This window comes from Scophthalmus maximus, chromosome 11 (genome assembly GCF_022379125.1).
Source record: "Scophthalmus maximus strain ysfricsl-2021 chromosome 11, ASM2237912v1, whole genome shotgun sequence".
In the NCBI taxonomy this organism is placed as follows: Eukaryota; Metazoa; Chordata; class Actinopteri; order Pleuronectiformes; family Scophthalmidae; genus Scophthalmus; species Scophthalmus maximus.
Genome location: NC_061525.1, coordinates 23,091,033 through 23,111,748, shown reverse-complemented (window position 1 = coordinate 23,111,748; position 20,716 = coordinate 23,091,033). Strand labels below are relative to the sequence as shown.

Sequence of the window (20,716 nt, the reverse complement as noted above, 5' to 3'; positions counted from 1 at the left end):
GTAATTTATATAAATTAATTGGGATTGAAAAAATGACTTGCAACAATATATTTCATCATGAGACAGTTGGTCTGTGTCCTCCACGTCTTCCACTAACACATCTACTCGCTGCTCGCGGTGGAGACGACAGAGACGAAGTGACACCTGACGACATCCATCACGAGACCCTGCGTCTCCCTCTCGCCCCCGAGCAAACATCTGACAGGCAGAGATGCTTTCTTCATTTCGTGCCGTTTCTTATCAATATCTCATAAACTCGCGACGGAACGCCTGAGGCGCTCACTGACAAATGGAAAGATTATAAAAGATGAATCTCTCGCACAGTTCGAAACGAGCCACCGTCAAACAAGAGTCACTTGTCTTTGGATTTATTGTGAATGGAATTATCAGAATTATCAGACCTTCTGTAAGAGTTTCTGCAAAATCCGGAGTGGATTCTAAGGAGCCGTAAGAGGTTCAGGTAGGAGACAGAGAAAAAGGTTTCATGTCCCACCTGTACAGTGTTGTAAACTGTGCGTGTGCATGTAACCACTTCTTTCTTCAGCGAGCAAGAAATTCATTACTGAACATTTCAATCATAGGATTTTGGTTTCTGAGAGAAATTTGGTGATCTTTGATCGATGCTTTGGCACTAAGTGTTTTAGAATGTCCCCACGCACAGTAGAAATGTTAAATGCACAAGTAGTTTACAAAACTGTTGGTACGAATTATGAATCTGTTGGTTCAGATTACACATGGCTTCTTTTCCCACTACAATTTTTTTTTTTTTTTTTAAATATATCAGCCACAAGTTCTCCCAGTATCTTCTGTGTTTGGGAACTTTTAGAAAAGTTGCTCTGACCTTTTAGCAACAGGACGTAAAAAAAGTCTATTGTACATTAAGGTTTTTTTGTTTTGTTTTAGTATTCAACTATTAAACAACAAACCCAGCTGCAGTTCTTAGACCCCGACCTGTGGAGAACATGAACATCTTCCGACTTTCATACTTTGACTAAATCATTGTTTCCTGGTTCCATAATCATCATCTTAGCCGCTTGAAAATAATAAAGCATGGTTTTATTTCATACTCAACCATTTCCTGAAGATCTTATAGTATTTTCAGCATTGCTCCAGCATTGTCACTTCCCTAAATATAACTTCACATAAAACATTCCAATCTTCACGATTATGGATAAATTATGGACTGGAAAAACTTATATACTTGGAAATATCAAGCTGCTTGAAAAGTAAAAAAAGCACAGGAAACATTTTGTCTTTACAGTTTTATTCACCTTTCATTACAAACAGGAAACTTAACAGGAGAACCTGCAAGAGACAAAGAAGAGGGTGAAGGTCAGTGAACGCAGATAAATCAAATAAAACGCAGGTATATGAATAGATTCTGTTGTTGTACCTGCTTAGGATTTCTCTGCTGCTGCTGCTGCCTCCTCCTCTGTGCCCTTGGTGTTACGGGTGTAGATCAGTTGTGCTCTGTGTTTGGACACCAGCTTGATCATACCTGTAACAAACAGAAGAAAATATTCACATATTTAAAACATTTACATTAATCATCAAGATGTGTCCACTTAGTGTCGTGAGTCTGCTCTACGACTCTGACCAGCCAACGTGTGCAACTTTTCAAATGGAACAGTCAAAGTATTTTTTTTATCTTTATCTTATTACAAGAGGTGTGAAGAAGTGTGAACATGGACTATATTAACTGTTTGCTGTGCAGTTGTTGTAGCCATTGCATTTACAAAATATGACTACTACCTTTTGAAATGACAGCAATATGATTTTTAAAATCATTATTATTACTGTAGTCTGACGTGAGCCTACAGTATAAATATATATATATATATATATAAAATATAATTCACGCATCTGAACAAAGCCGATTAAGGCAGTTTAACATGGCTAACGGCCTGTAGATGCTGATGAGACAATGTCAAAGGTCAATCTATTATCCATCTTTTAAACGAAATCTAACATCAGGGCTGCAACTAACATTTAACCCCAAATATAGATTAATCTGGCGATCTTTTTTGAGTAGGTGTTTGGTCCTTAAAATTGTGAAAAATGACTATCATGTTTCCCCAAACCACCACAATGATGTTTTGTTTTGTCCACACACCAAGATATTTAGTTTACTGTCAGAGGAACAAAGAAACAAGAAAAAATCATATTTAAGAAGCTTATATCAGAGAATTGTGACTTTGTTTGCCTCATAAAAACCACTAAAACAGATTAATTGATTATCAAAATAGTTGGTAATTAATGTAGTGATGATTACCTGTTGCAGCTCTAAAAAAAACTAACTTGTCATATAGAAAGATGTTGAAAGAAGTTAGTTGTTAGATTAACTTTCTGATTTGCACCTGATGGGATTTAACACAAGTGCTTCAGCATTTCAATGTCACTCTTTCATTTCTAAAAAATGTCCAACTCTAAATATTATGACGAGTGCGCGTCTGAATGATTTATCAGCATCACTCTGCACAGCAGCTGACGACATCCACTGGCTCTTGTTAACGTTTGCGAGTTTTGGGTCGAGCCAGCGAGCAGCTGCTGACGACTGAGGAGAGATCGACTGGATGCGTTTAATGTTGCATGACAGAGATGCACTCGCTCTGCCGGGAGAGAACGTTTATCCAGGTTCTCATCTACAATGATATCTAATCAACATTTCTGCAGATCCACTTAATCTGGGCAGTAAATCATCCACTATCATTAAGTCTAACTGATTCTAGAATCTGCAACATCAAGCAGTATATTGAATATTCTTTTAGGTCGTTAGGTGTTTACATGTCCCGGCTTCACACCTTTGGCGAGCAGCTCCTGGAGGGCGTTCCTGGCCAGGGAGCCACGGATCTTCAGCCTCTCCGACACGACGGCGGGGGTGATGAGCTTGTAGTTGGGCACCTCTTTGTACAGCTTTTCGTACGTGGCCTTGTCGAAGAGCACCAAGTTGTTGAGCTTGTCCCTCACTTTTCCCTTGGACCACTTCTGCTCGGCGGTAAAGAAAAAAATATCAGGTTCAGCGCGTTTGTGTGGAAACTCAAAAGGTGCCAGTTAAAATTCAGTGTTCACTTAAGATGTAACAAAAACTCTGGATCAAATCTGACAAACCTTCTTCTTGGCTTTGCCTCCGGACTTGTTGACTGGGTCCTTGTCCTTCTTGGACTTCCCAGCGTCCTTCTTCTTGTCTTGTTTGGGAGGCTGGAATTCAAATACGACAAGTTAAGAGCCTGTCACACTGTCTCACACCCAGGACCACGGCTACACTTGGGTATTGACAGCAAGCGATACAGTAGCACGTGTTTACGTTTGTGAAATGGTAAATCTCTTCCACGGATTACGACTTGTGGATGCAGCCTGCAGGCTAGCACGTCCTGGCCTTGTCTGCCTCCTCTAGCCTCGTTGTTAGCATCACTAGCTTATAGATACGACACTTTGATACATCTTGCACGATAACACAATATGTATATATAGAATATATGGTTATCATATGCGCAGAATCATCACGGTCAACTTCATCCGGCTCGTGTCTGTCACCACGGTGCAGCATAAAAGCGTGGTGGAATTAGCAAGCTAGCTAGCTAGCTAGGTAGCTAACTAGCTAGCCGCTAAATGGTAAAAGAATAAATAGTTAACGTCTTTATTCACACTCTCTTATGGCGGAGAAGGAAAACACGGGTACTTCGCCCTTTGTTCCGAATGTGTTGCGACTCGAGAGGAGTTCCAGAAACACGAGTTATCATCATTTAGTTTCGTCAAAACGTGGATTAACCGTCCTCACCATGTTTCCTCGTCAAGATGTCGGAGCGAAAGGAAGTTCCACCCGTGCGAAAGCCCCTTAGACAACCCCGTACATGCGGAAATAGGAGTGAGGGATTGTGGGAATTTGAGTTTTTTTCTACGTTTTAAAAAAAAATCTGTTTATTTTATTTTGACACTTGATATCGGTTCACCAGACTTTGGATTTACAGTCACACCGCTACGTAAAAATAAAGTAAAAAAGTGAGATAATTATTTGATGTTTTCCACTCCGTTTCCGGTCTGTTTGACAGCCGCCGCGGTCACGTGACTTCGTGCCGTCAGCTGTCCGTCGCAAAGATGGTGATCTTCAGTGTGTACGTGGTGAACAAGGCCGGAGGTCTGATCTACCAGTATGACAACTACGTGCCGCGGGCCGAGGCCGAGAAGACGTTCAGCTTCCCGCTGGACCTGGTGCTCAAGCACCACGACGAGAAGGTCATCGTGTCGTTCGGCCAACGCGACGGCATCCGAGGTGAGGGCTAGCCCCGAAGCTAATGCTAGCCTCCAAGCTTGCATTAGCATGCTAGCTACTGCTAATGCTACCTGCTAGCTACTACTGTGTAGTAAAGACTGTGCAACATCGATCGTGTGGTTTTAAAATACAGAGGTGGAAATTAAAAATAATAATCAATCAACAAGCCAGTTGTGTTTGTTAAGTGCGTCATTATATTGTGTTTAATTGTTCCTGTTGAGCCTTTGCTTCCTGTGAGACTTCATTTAGCATGTTAGCATTTTTTGAAATATGATCTGTGGTGTCAGTTTTTAATGTCTAATTTATTTACATAGCACCTTTCATTACAAGTAAACCCAAAGTGCTTTACTTTAAAAACAGCATACACATTAAAACAAATCATGAATAGAAATAAAAACATAGTAAGAGCATCAACACAACAAGACAATCAACAAAAAAAACACACTCACACACACACACATACACACAGTTATTAAACAAATGCCTGAGAAAATAAGAACGTTTTGATTTTGATTTTGAACGTGGACACAGTTGTGATGGACCTCAGGACCACAATAACTAATATTTAGGCTGCGTGACACAATCATATTTATCTTCTAACCGAATCAATGATGTGTGTTTGCTTCCTGTTTGTCCCATTCCCCAGTGGGACACGCAGTGTTGTCCATCAACGGAGTGGACGTGATGGGGAAGAACACCGGCGAAGGGAAGGACATCCTGGAATACCTGAGAGATGCCAACAACTACCCGGTGTCCATCCGCTTCGGACGGGCTCGCCTGAGCTCCAACGAGAAGCTGATGCTCGCCTCCATGTTTCACTCGTAAGTCGTGACCATTGTTTTTCCTTTTCTTTTTTACTCTGGTGGTGTAGACAAGCCACAGGGGAACACACTGAACACACAGGTTTTCCTACGCAGTATGTAAAAGTATGGAATTTGATTTTAGTATGGAAAAAGAAAAGAAAGCATGGAATACTTTGTGTGATTCCAGACTGAAATCTAAACAGACATGAAACCTAAGATTTGAAACTAACGATCCATCTCAATAATAATTTTCCCTAGCTCAGTGATAAACGTCACCATAGCAGCACACACTCTGTACCTGTCACTGACACAACTGTATCTACAGAGTCATAGTTCACATGTTATTTATGACAGGTGGAAGGATAAATTAGTTCCTATATCAACCGGATTATCCTGGTGATAGTAAGTCACTTTGTACCATTTTTTCCCCTGTGGATGATAAAAATACACATTTACCCCAAGTTGAAATATCAATATTTTAATCTGAGAATCAGTCCAAAAAACATGGTCATGTCAAAATCGGACGTATCAATATTTTAATATCAATCCGCAGAAACTTTTCTGTGAATGAAGTGCCACATAATATCAACACAGTCAGAATGTAATATGTTAACAGTTGGATTTTTAAAATAGTTTTTACTTAAATAATATTATATAAAATGACGTATAATATTCATTTATCTAATAATATTTACTTAATAACCATCTTGCTATTTGTTCCTCGGACGTCAAATATGGTCTCAAAGGAAATTCTGGAATTTTAAAATGGAAAATGTTTTGTTTTTTCTTCCCTCAGGTTGTTTGCAATCGGATCACAACTGTCTCCCGACGTCGGCAGCTCGGGGATCGAGATGCTGGAAACGGACGTCTTCAAACTCCACTGCTTCCAGACTCTCACAGGTGAGATGGTGTGATCAAAAAGTGTGGAGGCAGGTGGAAGAGAGGCCGAGTCAAAAGTGCCAGTAGTTTTATTTTGTCTTGACTTTGTATCTGACATTGTTTGTTCTGACTCTCCACCAGGGATAAAGTTCATCGTGCTCGCAGACCCTCGACAGTCCGGCATCGACACGCTGTTGAGGAAGATTTATGAAATCTATTCAGATTTTGCCCTGAAGAATCCCTTCTACTCTCTGGAGATGCCCATCAGGTAACCTCAGGAGAGGAGGTGGATGATGATGATGTGCTCCACCTTCATGTGTTGGTATGTCTGATTTTGTGTGATCATTTTTTCCCAGGTGTGAACTCTTTGATCAGAATCTGAAAGGTGCGCTGGAGGTCGCAGAGAAAGCAGGAAACTTCGGAGCCGGATCCTGAAGCCAAGAGGAATGAAAGGACTGATCGGTCATTTCTGATCACATCACGAGAGATGAGGTGATTTTAAATGACCGAGGGAAATTAAAGCGGTTTTCAGACACAGTTTTCCAAATATCTTGGTAAGTTTGCCGTTCACATATGAAGAACGCAGCAGGAGAATGTCCGAGTTAGATGAGTTCGATTTACAGCAGGAACATTTCGGGAACAGTCAGAGGAAGGAATGCTGTATTCTCACTCTTAGACATTTTCCGTATATTGTACCAGGGCGGCTGGCAGGAACGTTTCCGGAAAAATGTCCACAGCAACAATTGCGTTCTCACATGCAGCCGCTGCGGAGAAGTTTGTGTAACTGTCCGGACTTCATCAGTTCATGTCTGAAAGCAGCTCATGTGGATTCTCTCTGCTCCTTTTGAGCTGTGAATGGAACGTGACTCATTGTAAATACATGTTTTGTAAATAATCCAAAAAGATAAAACTTGTGTTGATAATTTAATATTTTGTTTGTTTTTTGTGCTTGTATATTCAATTCCTGTGTAAAATATGACAACTAGAGCTGCAACAGTTAATCGATGTAATCGACGACTAAATTAATGCCAACTATTTTGATAATCGATTAATCGGTTCAAGTTCAAATTCTCTGATTTCAGCTTCTTACATGTGAATATTTTCTGGTTTCTTTGCTCCTCTGTGACAGTGAACTGAATTTCTTTGGTGTGTGGACAAAACATGTTGGAGTTTTGGGAAACACGATCAAGATTTTATGACATTTTATGAACCAAACTACAAATCGATTAATCAAGAAAATAATCGACAGAAAAATCGATAATGAAAATAATCGTTAGTTGCAGCTCTAATGACGATTGGAAAAAAGCGTAGCAACAAAATTTATTAAATCCTTTACCTGTGCTCATAATACAGACACTCATTAAGTATGTTTAGGTCTTAATAATTCATTCATGATTCATAATTTAAATGTTTTTGAAAACACAAAAGTATAATTTTTCTGTCCTCTGGTCACTGTATCACGTCAGAGAACTTTTCTCTCGTGTTTTTGCCCGTTCCGTTCCACAACAAACAATGTTTAGTCAATTATTTTCACTTGATGCAGTTTGTAAACACTATGTCAAGAAGCACCTTGCAAAAAAAAATATCCTCAACTTCCATGAGCTTCATTTACACCTGTCGTGTAAAAATACAGTAAAAAAATCAAGTAAGAAAAAACTATCAAAATTCAAACGATGTCTCAAAATATTGTGTTTCGTCTGGAGGACGAGGTATGACTTTCTGTTTCAGTCGGCCTTCTTGGTCATGTGTCCCATCTTGGTGCGGATGTTGCGCAGCAGGAAGTATCCGACGGCGGCGACGCCGCAGACAACCTCCGCTACCCAGAAGGCCGTTTCCCAGCCGTGGTGCTTGGCGATGGTGCTGAACGGCAGACCGGACAGGAAGCCGCCGACTGAGGAGATAACGCAGAGATAGGATACTGTACGTTCATGCCAAGGATCAGAGAATATTAAAAAACGAATGCAATCACGTCAAAGACACTGAGATCAGTATTGTGGAGAGCGGTGATGTTTATTTTATCGTAATATACTAATTAGTAAAAGTAAAAACAGTATCACGAGGAAATGTAGTTTTTTAATTAGAGCCTGAATAATATGGAATTTTGCGGGCCGATATCAATATTATGGAGTACAAGAATTAAAAGATACATCGGCCTATGTATATATATTTACACGTATACATAATCTGTCGATAATTCCTATCGAACCTTTATGACAAAGAAATGTAATTGAGGCTTGATATTTCTGTTTGACCATAAACTTTAGCATAAAAAACTATAAATAAAAAATTAAATGAAATACATCCACATATATAGAACTTGTATTAGGAAAATAAACACAATTTATTTGATGCAAAATCTAAACATAAATGCAAAAAAAAAATTGCATTGTTTATTCTGTACAATAAAAGCGTCAAAAAAGAAAGAGCATAACGGTAAACAAGCATCAATACCAATATGCTCATATTGGCTGGGTTCTATTTAGCAGTTAGCAACAGCTAGCATAAGAGATCTACTTACTGTTGGCCATCAAGGCGACGATGGCGTGCGACGTCCCACAGTAGTTGGACGGGGCGCTCTCATTGGCTATGACTCCGAACAACGCGATCGGTCCGTAAGAGGAGAAACCGAAAGCGGCACCGAGGACGAGGATCCACACCTGAATGTACAGACGAGATATATAAACAATCAGGATGAACACGTCGTGAGAGATTATCTGAGTACTTCCTGTTTGTCTGGTACCTTGGAGCTGTCGGGAGCGACCGTGACTCTGAACAGGAACATGGACACGAACATTCCCGCCATCATGCAGATCAGGATGAAGTGGCGGGGGTTGCCGTGTGTTCTCATACCTTGCTGTACAAACATAAAAGATTCTATGAATGTATTGATTTTATCAAGCTATAAGCAAAATCATTTAAAATAAAATAAATCCAGTTATTAACTAAAAAGACAATCATGAAGTAGAGAGTCATTTTTAAAACATTGAGTCACCTGAGACATGAATGTGCTAATTCAACATTAGTACAGTGATGTTAATATTTTTACCCCCTGGGGAACTTTCCCCTTTTCCCAGATGTGGTTCCACTTAATAATAATCATGCTAAAATAAAATAAAAACACATTATAAAAAATGCTGACAGGTCTGTGGAGTCCGTCATATAATGAAGGAAACACATTTCGAGGGCCACAAATGCATTTCCTTCATTAAATTTGGGAATTTGTGGCAACCTGTGTTGGCCAAAGGTCACAGGCAGTTCTGTTGCACATTGTATAAGAAACATCTGCAGAAAGGACGTGTGCATATTTTATTTAGCAAAAGCAACTGTGACTGTTTTTCATACCTACATCATTTATGAAATATAAAATAAACATGTAATGGCTAAGGTTGGACAATTTTGCCAATATGTGGGAAACAGTTTGAATCAAACAGTGTGACAAAAATACAGTAGACCTGAAGTTCAAATCATAACGGCAAATCAAAAATAAACGGCAAATTAAAAAAACATGGCAAATCACGAGCCTATCGCGAGGTTTCTCTCTGATTGGACGGACGCACTGACTGACTTTTGTAACAGGAAGTCCTTCCGTGTGAAGCAGAAAACGCTGCGTGTGTTTAGACCACGATGTTTGTGCTCTACTGTACAATGCAGACTCACTTTGGCCACGGCCCGGTCCGAGAGGTAACCTGCGGCGAGGCTGCCGCACAGGCCTCCCACCTCCAGGGCGCTCATGTAGGAGCTGCCTGCAGGGAAGAACAACTGTGATTCACAGGGACATAAGAAAAGATGGAGATGGAGGAGGAGGAGGAGGAAAAGGAGGAGGAGGCGACTGTTTCCTCCTCTGTCGTACCCATGAGCGCGGACTGGCCCTTGTCCTGAATGAGGAACAGCTGGGCCCAGTCGGTGCAGGCCGTCTTCACCCCGAACACCACCAGGTAGGACACGGACAGCAGCCACAGGTACGGCGACAGCAGGAACTCGGACAGGGTGCTTTCGTCAGGGGAGGAGCCTGAACGGGGGAAAACAGAACATGTTGTTATTAATCTCTCTTTAATCTCTCATTTAAATCAGATTAATAATGTTAATCATCTCTTCACCACACACAGCTCACACACAAGTGGCACGAGGGGTCCAGAGTCCAACACGTCACCGACCTTTAGTCACAACACAAGTACAAACGCACGCACACACACACACACACACACACACACACACACACACACACACTGGACAATGCACAGTGACACACACACACACTGGACAGTTGAAGTGAATTTCTGCCATTCGTTCAATTACTCCAATAATCCACGAGATCAATCGTTACCACAAAAAGGTACAAGATTTTATACAAAATTATTTTCAGTTGCGAACCTCTGACGCGGATCTCGGTAATTTTCGCAATATTCCGACTGGGGAGTTCGGTAATTCCAGTTCAACCAGAACGATAAACCCGACTTCCCGAGCTCGGAGCTCGGAGTTCTAATCTGAACGCAGCAGAAAAGTTTGCGGGTGTAGTTATAAATTTCCATGGTAACAGCGATTGTGCGTAGTCTAGTACTTCTCTTTGACATCATGCATAAAACACGTTTTTCTTAAAATGCGGTTGATTTCATACGGGCTTGAGGCTCCTATGGAAGCAAATAAGAGACATAAGTCTTTGAACTTTAACAGCCGCTGAATACTTAATATTGAAATGTTTTATTTTGAAAAACATGTATGTGAACTTATTTGTTCGTAATTTACCTCTTTGAAATTATTTTACTTCAGTATTCAGATACAAAAGAATTCAGATCTCAAATTTCAAGTTACAATTTTTCGATTGCTCAAATTCAGATCGAAAAATTCACACAGTAACATCCGGGCTACCCAGGATATGAAAAGCAATTGAGCCTGCATGCAATCGAACCGACGTCTGGCCTATCAGATCATCGGCCTGTCGTCCCGTCAAAAACACTCACCTCCTTTGGTCTTCTTGGCCGCGGCCTCCACGTTGGGCAGCCCCACGTCCCTGGGCTCGTTCTTGATGAGCAGCAGGCAGGCGAAGGAGGCCACCACGCACACCGACCCCGACACCGACAGAATGCTCCTCCAGCTGTAGCTCTGGGCCAGCACCGTGGCGAGGAGCGGTCCCAGGCTGCCGGCCAGGTTCATGCTGCAGGAGAGGACGGCCCACCACGTCCCGAACTGGGAGGGCTCGAACCACTGACGGCGGACGACAGGAGACGATGAAAGCACAGCGGTATTCAGTACAGTGAGGCGTGACGCACCCGTGGCGTGCGGCGGCTCACCTTGCGCAGCACGCGGCCGCAGGGCGGCCAGCCCAGGCCCTGGCCGAGGCCGTTGAGGAACCACAGGGCGGAGAAGACGGCGACGGTGGACGACCAGGAGAAAAGCACGTTGATGCCGCCGACCGCGAACAGGCCGATGGAGAAGAGCCAGCGGGCGCTGATCTGGTCGGAGAGCACGCCGCTGATGAACTTACTGATGGCGTAGGCCAGAGACTGGCTGCTGGTGATCAGGCCTGAAACACACACAGAGAGAGGAGGGTTTCATAGTCCTGTCATACCTCAGACATAAGAGTTATGTGTATATATGTAACGCATCGCAGAAGCATAAAGTCGACTCGGGGAAAAATCAAATATACATGAGCGAGAGGAAGTTCCTATAATCATTAGAACTGGACCGATATATCGGTATCGGCACTTATGATTACCGTTTTGAAATCTTTTAATGTACAGAATGAACAATGCAGAAGAAAATGTTCATTTGTGTTTCTATTTTAAGTAAAATAAATAATACATTTTCTTAATTCAAATTCTATATATCTGGTTGTATTTGTCTTTTCTTTTTATTTCTAGTTATTTATGCAACTTAGGTTATATTATATATACATATATATATATATATATATATATATATATATATATATATATATATATATATATATATATATATATATATATATATACATATATATATATATATATACATAATATAAGTTATTATGCAACTTAGCAATAATTAAGTAAGTATATCTGTTGGCCAATAATATTGGCCAATATGAGCTTATGTTTACTGATATGAAATATTTTATTGTATGAAATAAACAATGCAGAAGCATTTATGTTTACATTTTATGTAAAATAAATTTTACTTATTTTCTTAATTTAAGTTCTATATATTGGTTGTATTTGTGTTTTCTTTTTTATTTATAGTTATTAATGATAAAGTTTATGGTTATGTTTGATAACATCTTAGGAATGATTGGTAGATTAAATGAAAAAAACACAATATATATATTTATTGGCCAATGTATCGGTATCAGAAATGTTGTTCTCTCAAATATCGATATCGGCACCGGCCCCCAAAAGTCCATATCAGTCGTCCTCTAATAATTATGACATTTTAAGGGTAAACAATATTGGATATCTTTCAAATTAGAAGAGAGAATAAGGGGTTTAATAAAAAAAGAAAAGTTTCAACCCAGTGTCTCATACCCAGGTCGTCCTTGTCCAGCTCGATCTCTTGCATGAGCGAGGGCATGACGAAGGAGAAGGTCTTCCTGTTGAAGTAGTACAACGTGTAGCCCACGAACATGGCCAGAAATATAGTTCCCCTGTAGTATCCATAACTCGCCGTGGCCATGATCGCAGATCGTTAGACACAAAAATCTGATGAAAAATACGAAGTCTGTCAGAAACCGACTGACTCTGCTGCTGCATGTGACGGTGAACTTTGCCTCTGGATCCACTAACGTACAGATGTGGACGAGTGGACGAGTGTTTGCAAATCACACGCAGGAGGTTAAAGGTCAACTCCCCCTCCCTGGAGATGATTTAATCAGGATCTTCACCGAGCTGCTGCTGCTGCTGCTGCTGCTGCTGCTGCTGCAGGCGTCAATCATCAGTGTGTGACATCCACTTTCTGTGTGACATGATGTGTTGTTTCCCTCCGAGGCTCCTTCCACCGGAACAGTGACCTTCACCTGTTCCGCTCTGTGGTGCAGAGTCGCACTGACCAGGTTAATGATTCACCGGCGGAGGGGAGACGTCCAATAGCTGCGGCCGGCCGAGGGGGAGGTTCCTCTGCAGGTGAACCTCCCCACAGCAGGAGACCTGACGGACACACGTTTGAATAAAAGATGAATGAGGCATGACTGAATTAAACTTCTGAAGTAAATTAACATGTTTTCAGATTGTGGGTGAGAGGGAAAACACTTCATTGTTACTCAGGTGCATTTAATGTCTGACTCAACTGCAGGACAAGTGAACACTCGACACATTATCTGACAAATCACTCCGCCACGTATCTTTACAACAAAGCTTTTACAGGCGAGGTGCTGCACCGCAGGACGTAAGTTCCTGATCCAAATAAAGGAACATATATAACCAGGGTCACAATACTTTGAAATGTAGTTCAGTTACTGAGGACAAAAATCACATGGCCATTTTTGTGATCAGTAACATAACACAATGGATTACAAAAATAATGTAATCTAATGTGAATACTTTGGGATCACTTTTATAAGATTACATGTAACTCGTAACTACCCAACCCTGTATATCACGATATACATGTATGAATATAGATGATTAATTAAACTGTGTTAATTTTCCAGTAAGCGTGAGAAATATGAAAATCAATCTAGCAAAAATGAATTTCATTTTACAACAATAATCATTACAATAAATAAAAATAATAACAATATACTTTATTTATATAGCACAATTCCCGCATTAAATTATCAAATGCAACACAGTGGTGCTTCACGTGAAAGCAGTTTGAAACATTGCTAATAAAATAAAAAAAGAAGTGAAGAAACTGTGGTGCGAATACTTTGCTGCTAATTCCAAATTTAGTATTAGCGCAAAATAAAAAACTAAAATCAAATCAAAAAACTTCCATTATGATGCAAATGTGATGTCATCCCAGATGATGTAATGATCAAAGGGTCAAAGACACAAACACACTCTCTCCTGTGATCTGTGATCTCATGTCACAGGGAGTGAATCCTCTCAGAATCACGTCAGAATTAGAGCAGACACACACACACACACACACACACACACAGAGGCGAGTTACCTCACCACGTTTAAAAAAAAAAACACAAAAAAATTTACAACACCGGAGCGAAGACCAGCGCCCGGAAAAGACGAACACAAATTTCCCAGAGGAGAAATTATAGACAAAATGGCCGAAGTGCTCGACAAACCTGGGGAACTCACCCGGAACCAGCTGCAGCTGAAGGTGAGGGGGGGACGATGACAACCACCCAGAGACGGCACAGGAAACTGATTTGATTTTTGAGTGAAGGGACCTTATATTCAAGAGCAGGACTATATGAATGGTGATATAATATCATATATATAATGATGTTTATAGTAGAAAGACAGTTATATATTTATATCACCTGGCATAACGCTGGCTTGGTCAGACACAATAAGAAGTATAACTTATTAAATCAATAATTAGTAATATTTTGTCATTCATAACTTTCTTAATAATTATAATGTTTAATATATTAATCACTGCTAATCTTTATTTTATAACAAGGTATAAATTTATTTCAGCATATTTATCAACTAAAACTCAATATCATTTTATATAATTACATATCGCATTATGAAATTTAATGCAATATAAATGACATGTCATTTACAAAATCTGTACAGTGTGTGTCTGTGTGTGCGTACGTACCTCGGATCTCCGAACCCGGAAGTGGTGTGTCTTTTTCTCCACCTCCCGCTAGTCGGGAATTCCGACTCGGAGCGGAGTTCCAGTTGCAAATTCCGACTCGGGATTTGGTAATTCCGAGCTCCGAGTTTTACCGGAACGATAAACCCGACTTCCTGAGCTCCGAGTTCCGAGTTCCGAGTTATACCGGAACGATAAACCCGACTTCCTGAGCTCAGAGTTCCGAGTTCCGAGTTATACCGGAACGATAAACCCGACTTCCTGAGCTCCGAGTTCCGAGTTCCGAGTTATACCGGAACGCAGCAGCAGAAAAGTTCGCGGGTGAAGTGAATAAACATTTCCTCACCGGTGTCAACGAGCTCCACCAATCAGAGACGTCGATGTCTTGCACTCAAGGGATTGTGGGTAGTGTAGTCCTTCTCGACGACATCGCGAATAAAACACGTTTTTCCTTAAAAACGAGGTTGATTTGTCGCGGACTTGAGGCTCGTACAGGTTCATAAACCATCGTGTCTCAACCTCACAGCCTCTTGGTGCGTTTACATCGCGTGGTTACGACGTTATTGCTCATAATCAAAAGCGTCAATAAGAGAGAATATGAATGTGGGATTTTTTTCTACTTCCGGAACCTCGCTGTTGAGCTCTACAGTGATTGGTTACGGGATCCGTAGCCCCTCTTCACAACTGTTCCCATGGCAACAGACAACAAACATATTCTCATTTCTACGGATGAGACTAAATTACAGCTAAAGGAAGAGCAACGTGGCTGCATCTGTATCTATATGTACACTATTTTATATATCTCGACCTAAATTTATGTATATTGTGATTTCACAAATAACATTTACTATAATTGAATTCAGATTAGTTGATTCTCCGTTGCTCCAGTAACCGAGGACCATGGTGAGTTTGACAGTTTTCTTACAGTAGCTGCTTCTTCCTTCTCTTCGTTGTAGTTTATTTTTCTAATTATCTGAGGGGGGGTTTGTGCTCACACACACACACACACACACACACACACACACACACACACACACACGTGTGTTGATGCTTCATCTTCTCCTGCAGAGACTCGGATCCGGCTCCACGAACTCCCGCAGCAGCACCGACACCCGGCGGTACCGCACCCGAGCCCGTACCTCTCAGGTGGACGAGAGCCTGTTTGGGAGCACGAAACCGGTGAGTTTTTTTTTTTTTTACAAATGTAATAATCCTGTCCTGGTGTGTAATGTGTGTAGTTTAATTTGTGAAAATGTTGCTCACTAAACTCAGAAGACATCAACAGACAAACGTGGGCCGTCGGCCTCCAAGGCCCGGGACAAGTCCCAGAGCGACCAGGAGCCGGAGACGATTCAACTCATCACCAAAGACCTGATTCGTAGTCTCAGGTAGAGATCAACTGTGAGATCAATGTGTTTTTTTAGAAGATATTAGTAGACATTAGTGGAAGTGACACACCAGCTGTTAATTTTTACAGGATCCCATGGAGGGACCCGTCAGGAGAGTCCGTCATTCTGTCGCCAACTGAGTTCGATCGGATCAACGCGGCGTCCCGGGTCCTCACCAAGGAGGAGAGTGAGGCCCTGTTGCAGGCCTGCCAGAGGAAGAAGGACGCGGACATTGTAGGAAACTCCAATACAAAAAAGACAAAGAAAAGATCCTTTAACATGTAGATTTACAATAAGACAATAAGCCTCGATATATCCCCTCATCATCATCATCCAGAAAGCAGCTGAGGAAAGAAAGTGCCAGATCTTCGAGGCCGACCTGTCCCGCAAAGACAAACACGCGCTGACCGAGCTGGAGCTGGAGGCCCGGGACCAGGCGCAGCAGCTGGTGGAGCAGACCAACGACCTGAGGATGGAGCAGGAGGAGGAGATCAGGAAGCTCAACAAGGTAGAACAAATTTCAAACGTAAGTGTATTTTATTTCAGATGAAGATAAGTGCACACGAACATCAGAATCTCGTGCGTCTGTTCGGCAGCTGATCCTGGGCGCTCACTGCCAAGCGACCCGTGATGCCCAGATCCAGGAGAAGAAGCAGATCCGGGCGGAGATGACGGAGGAGGAGAAGCGTCTGGACACCATGATGGAGGTGAGGCGCCGCCAGGACCTGGAGACCATGGAGCAGATCGAGGAGCTGCGCAAACAGCAGATGATCAGGTGAGGGGACAAGAAAAATAATAATAATTTGCACGAGAATGAAGTCGTCGGAAGGGGTAAGCTTTTCCAGCTTTGTGTCGTCATCATATATGTGTGTGTGTGTGTGTGTGTTTCATATTCCAGTGGAATGCAGCAAATCAACGAACAGATCCGCCAGCGTCTGGTGGAGAAACATCTCCAGGAGGAGATGAAAGAGAACGAGAAGCAGCAGTTCCGAGAGAACCAGGAGAGGATGAACCTGGAGGACCTGAAGGTGCAGACTCTCAAGGAGACGATACATATAAACAGACTCATACTCTTGTTTTTATATTTATATATACTGTACATTTCGTCCAGGCCCTGGAGAAGAAGCGGGAGGAGCAGGAGCTCCTGCACGAGGAGGTGATGAGGATCAACGCCGAGACCGTCCGGGCCAAGGAGCAGATCAAAGAGCAGGAGAAGCTGGACGAGATGAGGAACGTGGAATACATGCGGAAAAAACAGGTGAGGTGAAAAAAGTGGGGTCATGTCTCAGACAAACTCACCATCCGCAAAGTTGTTTTTTTTTAAAAATGTGAATATTTCGTGACCTCTGAAAGGCGCGTGAGGCCGAATACGAAGAGGAGCAGCAGCGGATCAAGAAGGAGAAGGAGCTGGAGATCGCCCGGCTGAGGGCCAAGCAGGAGAGAGCCAAGGACTACCAGGCCGAGCAGGTAGATTACAGATGACGCAAAATCCCATCCCAGTGTCGACGGTGCACACCTGCAATGTCCACCCTCTTGTGTCTGTTTGAAAAGGACGAGCTCCGCGCTCGGAGGAACCAGCAGATCGCCGATAGGGAGTGGAGGAGGAAGGAGAGGGAGCAGGCGGCGAAGGCGGCGCAGGAGGAGGCCATGTTGAAGGCGGCGCGCCTGCAGCAGGTCCACTGCAAAGAGCACCTGCTGTCCATGGAGGCCGGCCGCGAGAAGGCCGAGTTCGAGAGGGTGCTGAAGTAAGAAACACGATAGTGACTGTAAATAGTCTAGTTAGGTCTAAGTGTCAAATGTGTACCAAATAAAGGTAAGAAGGAAACAAGGAGTATTTAATAAATAAGGTAACAAAAAGCAGACGTACAGTCTGTAAATATACTACAAGGGCATAATTATGGAAGATGGATTAGGGCCACATGTGAAAAATGTACTTGAATTCTGACTTTTACAAAAGGTGAGTGAAAAGGAAACCTTTTGGTCAGAACTCTGGGCTCTAAGTCAGAATTTACAATGAATTTTTCACCTGTGGCCTTTAATCCTCTCTCGTACATAATAGAATTCCTGAAAATCAGAAACGGCTTTTGGTTTCAGTGTGCCACCCTGAGACTCACAGTCGCCCCCTCTGGCCACCCCTGTGAAAAATGTCTGGGGCCACCATTGGATTAGAATAAAAAAAAAAAAAAAGACATATTTTTCCCCTTTTTTTAATCACAGGGTGCAACAGGAAGCGATGGTCAAGCTGATGGAGGAGGAGGAGAAGCAGCGCCAGCGGGCACTCGGTCACGCCGAGGCCATCCGGCAGCAGGTGAAGGAGCGGGAGCTCTCGGCCGTCGCCAGGCGCCGGGACATGTTCAAGGAGGCTGACCGGCTGATCACCGAGGCCCAGCTGAGACAGAGGCGCCTGGACGAGTTCAAGGAGAAGAAGCTGAAGGAGCTCAAGTGAGTGGAGACGGGTCAACTTCACTTTTCTGTTGAATGTTAGCGTATATATATATATATATATATATATATATATATATATATATGGAAATTTAATCTCTTACCTGTGTAAACTTGTTGTGTCTGTGCAGGGACACGGGGCTCTGTGAAAAGTACTGCAGCCAAGTGGAGAGGAAGGCCCGGACCTGCGACCAGTGACTCCCTCACAACAGGATGCTTCGGCCCCGTCACCTGGCTCCTCCCTGACAACAGGATGTTTCAGCCTCGTCACCTGGCTCCTCCCTCACAACAGGATGTTTAAGCCCCGTCACCTGGCTCCTCCCTGACAACAGGATGTTTCAGCCTCGTCACCTGGCTCCTCCCTGACAACAGGATGTTTCGGCCCCGTCACCTGGCTCCTCCCTCACAACAGGATGTTTCAGCCCCGTCACCTGCCTCCTCCCTGACAACAGGATGTTTCAGCGCCGTCACCTGGCTCCTCCCTCACAACAGGATGTTTCAGCCCCGTCACCTGGCTCCTCCCTGACAACAGGATGTTTCGGCCCCGTCACCTGGCTCCTCCCTCACAACAGGATGTTTCAGTCCCGTCACCTGGCTCCTCCCTGACAACAGGATGTTTCAGCCCCGTCACCTGGCTCCTCCCTGACAACAGGATGTTTCGGCCCCGTCACCTGGCTCCTCCCTGACAACAGGATGTTTCAGCCCCGTCACCTGGCTCCTCCCTGACAACAGGATGTTTCGGCCCCGTCACCTGGCTCCTCCCTGACAACAGGATGTTTCAGCCCCGTCACCTGGCTCCTCCCTGACAACAGGATGTTTCGGCCCCGTCACCTGGCTCCTCCCTCACAACAGGATGTTTCAGCCCCGTCACCTGCCTCCTCCCTGACAACAGGATGTTTCGGCCCCATCACCTGCCTCCTCCCTGACAACAGGATGTTTCAGCCCCGTCACCTGGCTCCTCCCTGACAACAGGATGTTTCAGCGCCGTCACCTGGCTCCTCCCTCACAACAGGATGTTTCAGCCCCGTCACCTGCCTCCTCCCTGACAACAGGATGTTTCAGCGCCGTCACCTGGCTCCTCCCTCACAACAGGATGTTTCAGCCCCGTCAACTGGCTCCTCCCTGACAACAGGATGTTTCAGCCTCGTCACCTGGCTCCTCCCTGACAACAGGATGTTTCAGCGCCGTCACCTGGCTCCTCCCTGACAACAGGATGTTTCGGCCCCGTCACCTGGCTCCTCCCTGACAACAGGATGTTTCGGCCCCGTCACCTGGCTCCTCCCTGACAACAGGATGTTTCGGCCCCGTCACCTGGCTCCTCCCTGACAACAGGATGTTTCGGCCCCGTCACCTGGCTCCTCCCTCACAACAGGATGTTTCGGCCCCCTCACCTGGCTCCTCCCTCACAACAAGATGTTTCAGCCTCGTCACCTGGCTCCTCCCTGACAACAGGATGTTTCAGTCCCGTCACCTGGCTCCTCCTTCACAACAGTCAACTGGCTCCTCTCTCACATCTTACAGTCTCTTTACAGAATGAAAACGCTTTCAAATACTAATGTAACTTAAAAATATAAAATAAATATATACCAATAAAATGTTCTGATGCATTTTGTTAGTATGCAGCTGGTATAGTTTAATAATGGGTTACACTGCCCAAATTTGGTACGAAATGTTGGGGTTCCATTCCCCGGTCAGAGTGTTCCAAAAAAAATGAATAAAAATAAAAATCCAGTACGAGTCAAAAATTGATGGTTGTAACTAGCTTTGGACAAAAGCGTCAACAACAGTTGGTTGCGGTTTGCAACTTCTACCACCAGATGCCGCCAGAAAGTTACACACTGGGGCTTTAACGTTATATATAATTGTGCCCACGTAATTGTGCAACAAACTCCATTCAGACGAAAGAACCAAACTTGGACGAAAATGCCTCTTCTGTGGATGAAGAAATTGCTGGTATGTTTTCTCTTTGTCTAATTAAATTACAAATTTTCTTCTCTAAATCTCATATTCTTCTTCAATAGGGCTTTAATACTCTGTCATACAAATAAAAAACTTTTTTCCCCGAACATTTCACTCCACATGAGACTTTGTACAATTTTTAGTCATTTTATTTACGCTAGTATTTCCCTTTCAGTTAAGTCGTATTCTTCCACTTAAATCAATGACGGATCCCCTTTTTATTTATTAATATGCATGACAACAGAAAGGAACTCAACTCATGTTTGGGTTAAGATGACACT

General features: G+C 43.1%; 4 protein-coding genes across 11 annotated transcripts; 2 read left to right on the top strand and 2 right to left on the bottom strand.

The window, feature by feature from the left end:
* Positions 1-1,247: 1,247 nt before the first annotated feature.
* On the bottom strand, positions 1,248-3,921 carry rps25 (ribosomal protein S25). The gene is made up of 5 exons (XM_035623302.1): positions 3,779-3,921; positions 3,109-3,198; positions 2,802-2,985; positions 1,394-1,498; positions 1,248-1,305 (listed from the first exon to the last, which is right to left on the bottom strand). Exons 1-4 carry the CDS (start codon positions 3,779-3,781, stop codon positions 1,398-1,400), a joined length of 378 nt encoding a protein of 125 aa, XP_035479195.1. The 5' UTR covers positions 3,782-3,921; the 3' UTR covers positions 1,248-1,305; positions 1,394-1,397.
* Positions 3,922-4,056: 135 nt separating this feature from the next.
* On the top strand, positions 4,057-6,880 carry trappc4 (trafficking protein particle complex subunit 4). The gene is made up of 5 exons (XM_035623301.2): positions 4,057-4,270; positions 4,917-5,091; positions 5,870-5,973; positions 6,094-6,220; positions 6,309-6,880. Exons 1-5 carry the CDS (start codon positions 4,096-4,098, stop codon positions 6,385-6,387), a joined length of 660 nt encoding a protein of 219 aa, XP_035479194.1. The 5' UTR covers positions 4,057-4,095; the 3' UTR covers positions 6,388-6,880.
* A 252-nt stretch (positions 6,881-7,132) lies between these two features.
* slc37a4a (solute carrier family 37 member 4a) lies at positions 7,133-15,204 on the bottom strand. Its single transcript, XM_047335728.1, has 10 exons — positions 14,650-15,204; positions 14,178-14,269; positions 12,450-13,067; positions 11,241-11,473; positions 10,911-11,154; positions 9,803-9,961; positions 9,610-9,695; positions 8,693-8,806; positions 8,471-8,609; positions 7,133-7,843 (listed from the first exon to the last, which is right to left on the bottom strand). Exons 3-10 carry the CDS (start codon positions 12,595-12,597, stop codon positions 7,677-7,679), a joined length of 1,290 nt encoding a protein of 429 aa, XP_047191684.1. The 5' UTR covers positions 12,598-13,067; positions 14,178-14,269; positions 14,650-15,204; the 3' UTR covers positions 7,133-7,676.
* cfap45 (cilia and flagella associated protein 45) lies at positions 14,033-20,476 on the top strand. Of its 8 annotated transcripts, XM_035623292.2 has the most exons (13): positions 14,033-14,199; positions 15,715-15,825; positions 15,919-16,034; positions 16,124-16,268; positions 16,372-16,542; positions 16,631-16,809; positions 16,933-17,062; positions 17,146-17,292; positions 17,388-17,501; positions 17,586-17,779; positions 18,252-18,476; positions 18,608-18,688; positions 18,769-20,476. In XM_035623292.2, exons 1-12 carry the CDS (start codon positions 14,143-14,145, stop codon positions 18,672-18,674), a joined length of 1,656 nt encoding a protein of 551 aa, XP_035479185.1. In that variant the 5' UTR covers positions 14,033-14,142; the 3' UTR covers positions 18,675-18,688; positions 18,769-20,476. The 8 variants fall into 8 exon arrangements, with proteins under 8 accessions (XP_035479185.1, XP_035479186.1, XP_047191681.1 ...); XM_035623293.2 differs by having other exon boundaries at positions 15,922-16,034; positions 18,608-20,476; XM_047335725.1 differs by having other exon boundaries at positions 18,608-20,476.
* The last annotated feature ends 240 nt before the right edge of the window (positions 20,477-20,716 follow it).

Bases quoted from the DNA above. Each gene is read 5' to 3' on its own strand.
- rps25 (XM_035623302.1), bottom strand. The intron at 2,986-3,108 runs GTTTGTCAGATT...ACCGCCGAGCAG, and splicing joins GAGGCAAAGCCAAGAAGAAG to AAGTGGTCCAAGGGAAAAGT. The intron at 1,499-2,801 runs GTGTGAAGCCGG...TGTTTGTTACAG, and splicing joins CCAGGAGCTGCTCGCCAAAG to GTATGATCAAGCTGGTGTCC.
- cfap45 (XM_035623292.2), top strand. From the start codon at position 14,143: ATGGCCGAAGTGCTCGACAAACCTGGGGAACTCACCCGGAACCAGCTG. The intron at 15,826-15,918 runs GTGAGTTTTTTT...CACTAAACTCAG, and splicing joins TGTTTGGGAGCACGAAACCG to AAGACATCAACAGACAAACG. The intron at 17,293-17,387 runs GTGAGGTGAAAA...GACCTCTGAAAG, and splicing joins AATACATGCGGAAAAAACAG to GCGCGTGAGGCCGAATACGA.
- slc37a4a (XM_047335728.1), bottom strand. From the start codon at position 12,597: ATGGCCACGGCGAGTTATGGATACTACAGGGGAACTATATTTCTGGCC. The intron at 11,474-12,449 runs GTATGAGACACT...TGTGTGTTTCAG, and splicing joins GCTGGACAAGGACGACCTGG to GCCTGATCACCAGCAGCCAG. The intron at 7,844-8,470 runs GTAAGTAGATCT...TTATCTCCTCAG, and splicing joins CGTCGCCTTGATGGCCAACA to TCGGCGGCTTCCTGTCCGGT.
- trappc4 (XM_035623301.2), top strand. From the start codon at position 4,096: ATGGTGATCTTCAGTGTGTACGTGGTGAACAAGGCCGGAGGTCTGATC. The intron at 5,092-5,869 runs GTAAGTCGTGAC...TTCTTCCCTCAG, and splicing joins CTCGCCTCCATGTTTCACTC to GTTGTTTGCAATCGGATCAC. The intron at 6,221-6,308 runs GTAACCTCAGGA...ATTTTTTCCCAG, and splicing joins TCTCTGGAGATGCCCATCAG to GTGTGAACTCTTTGATCAGA.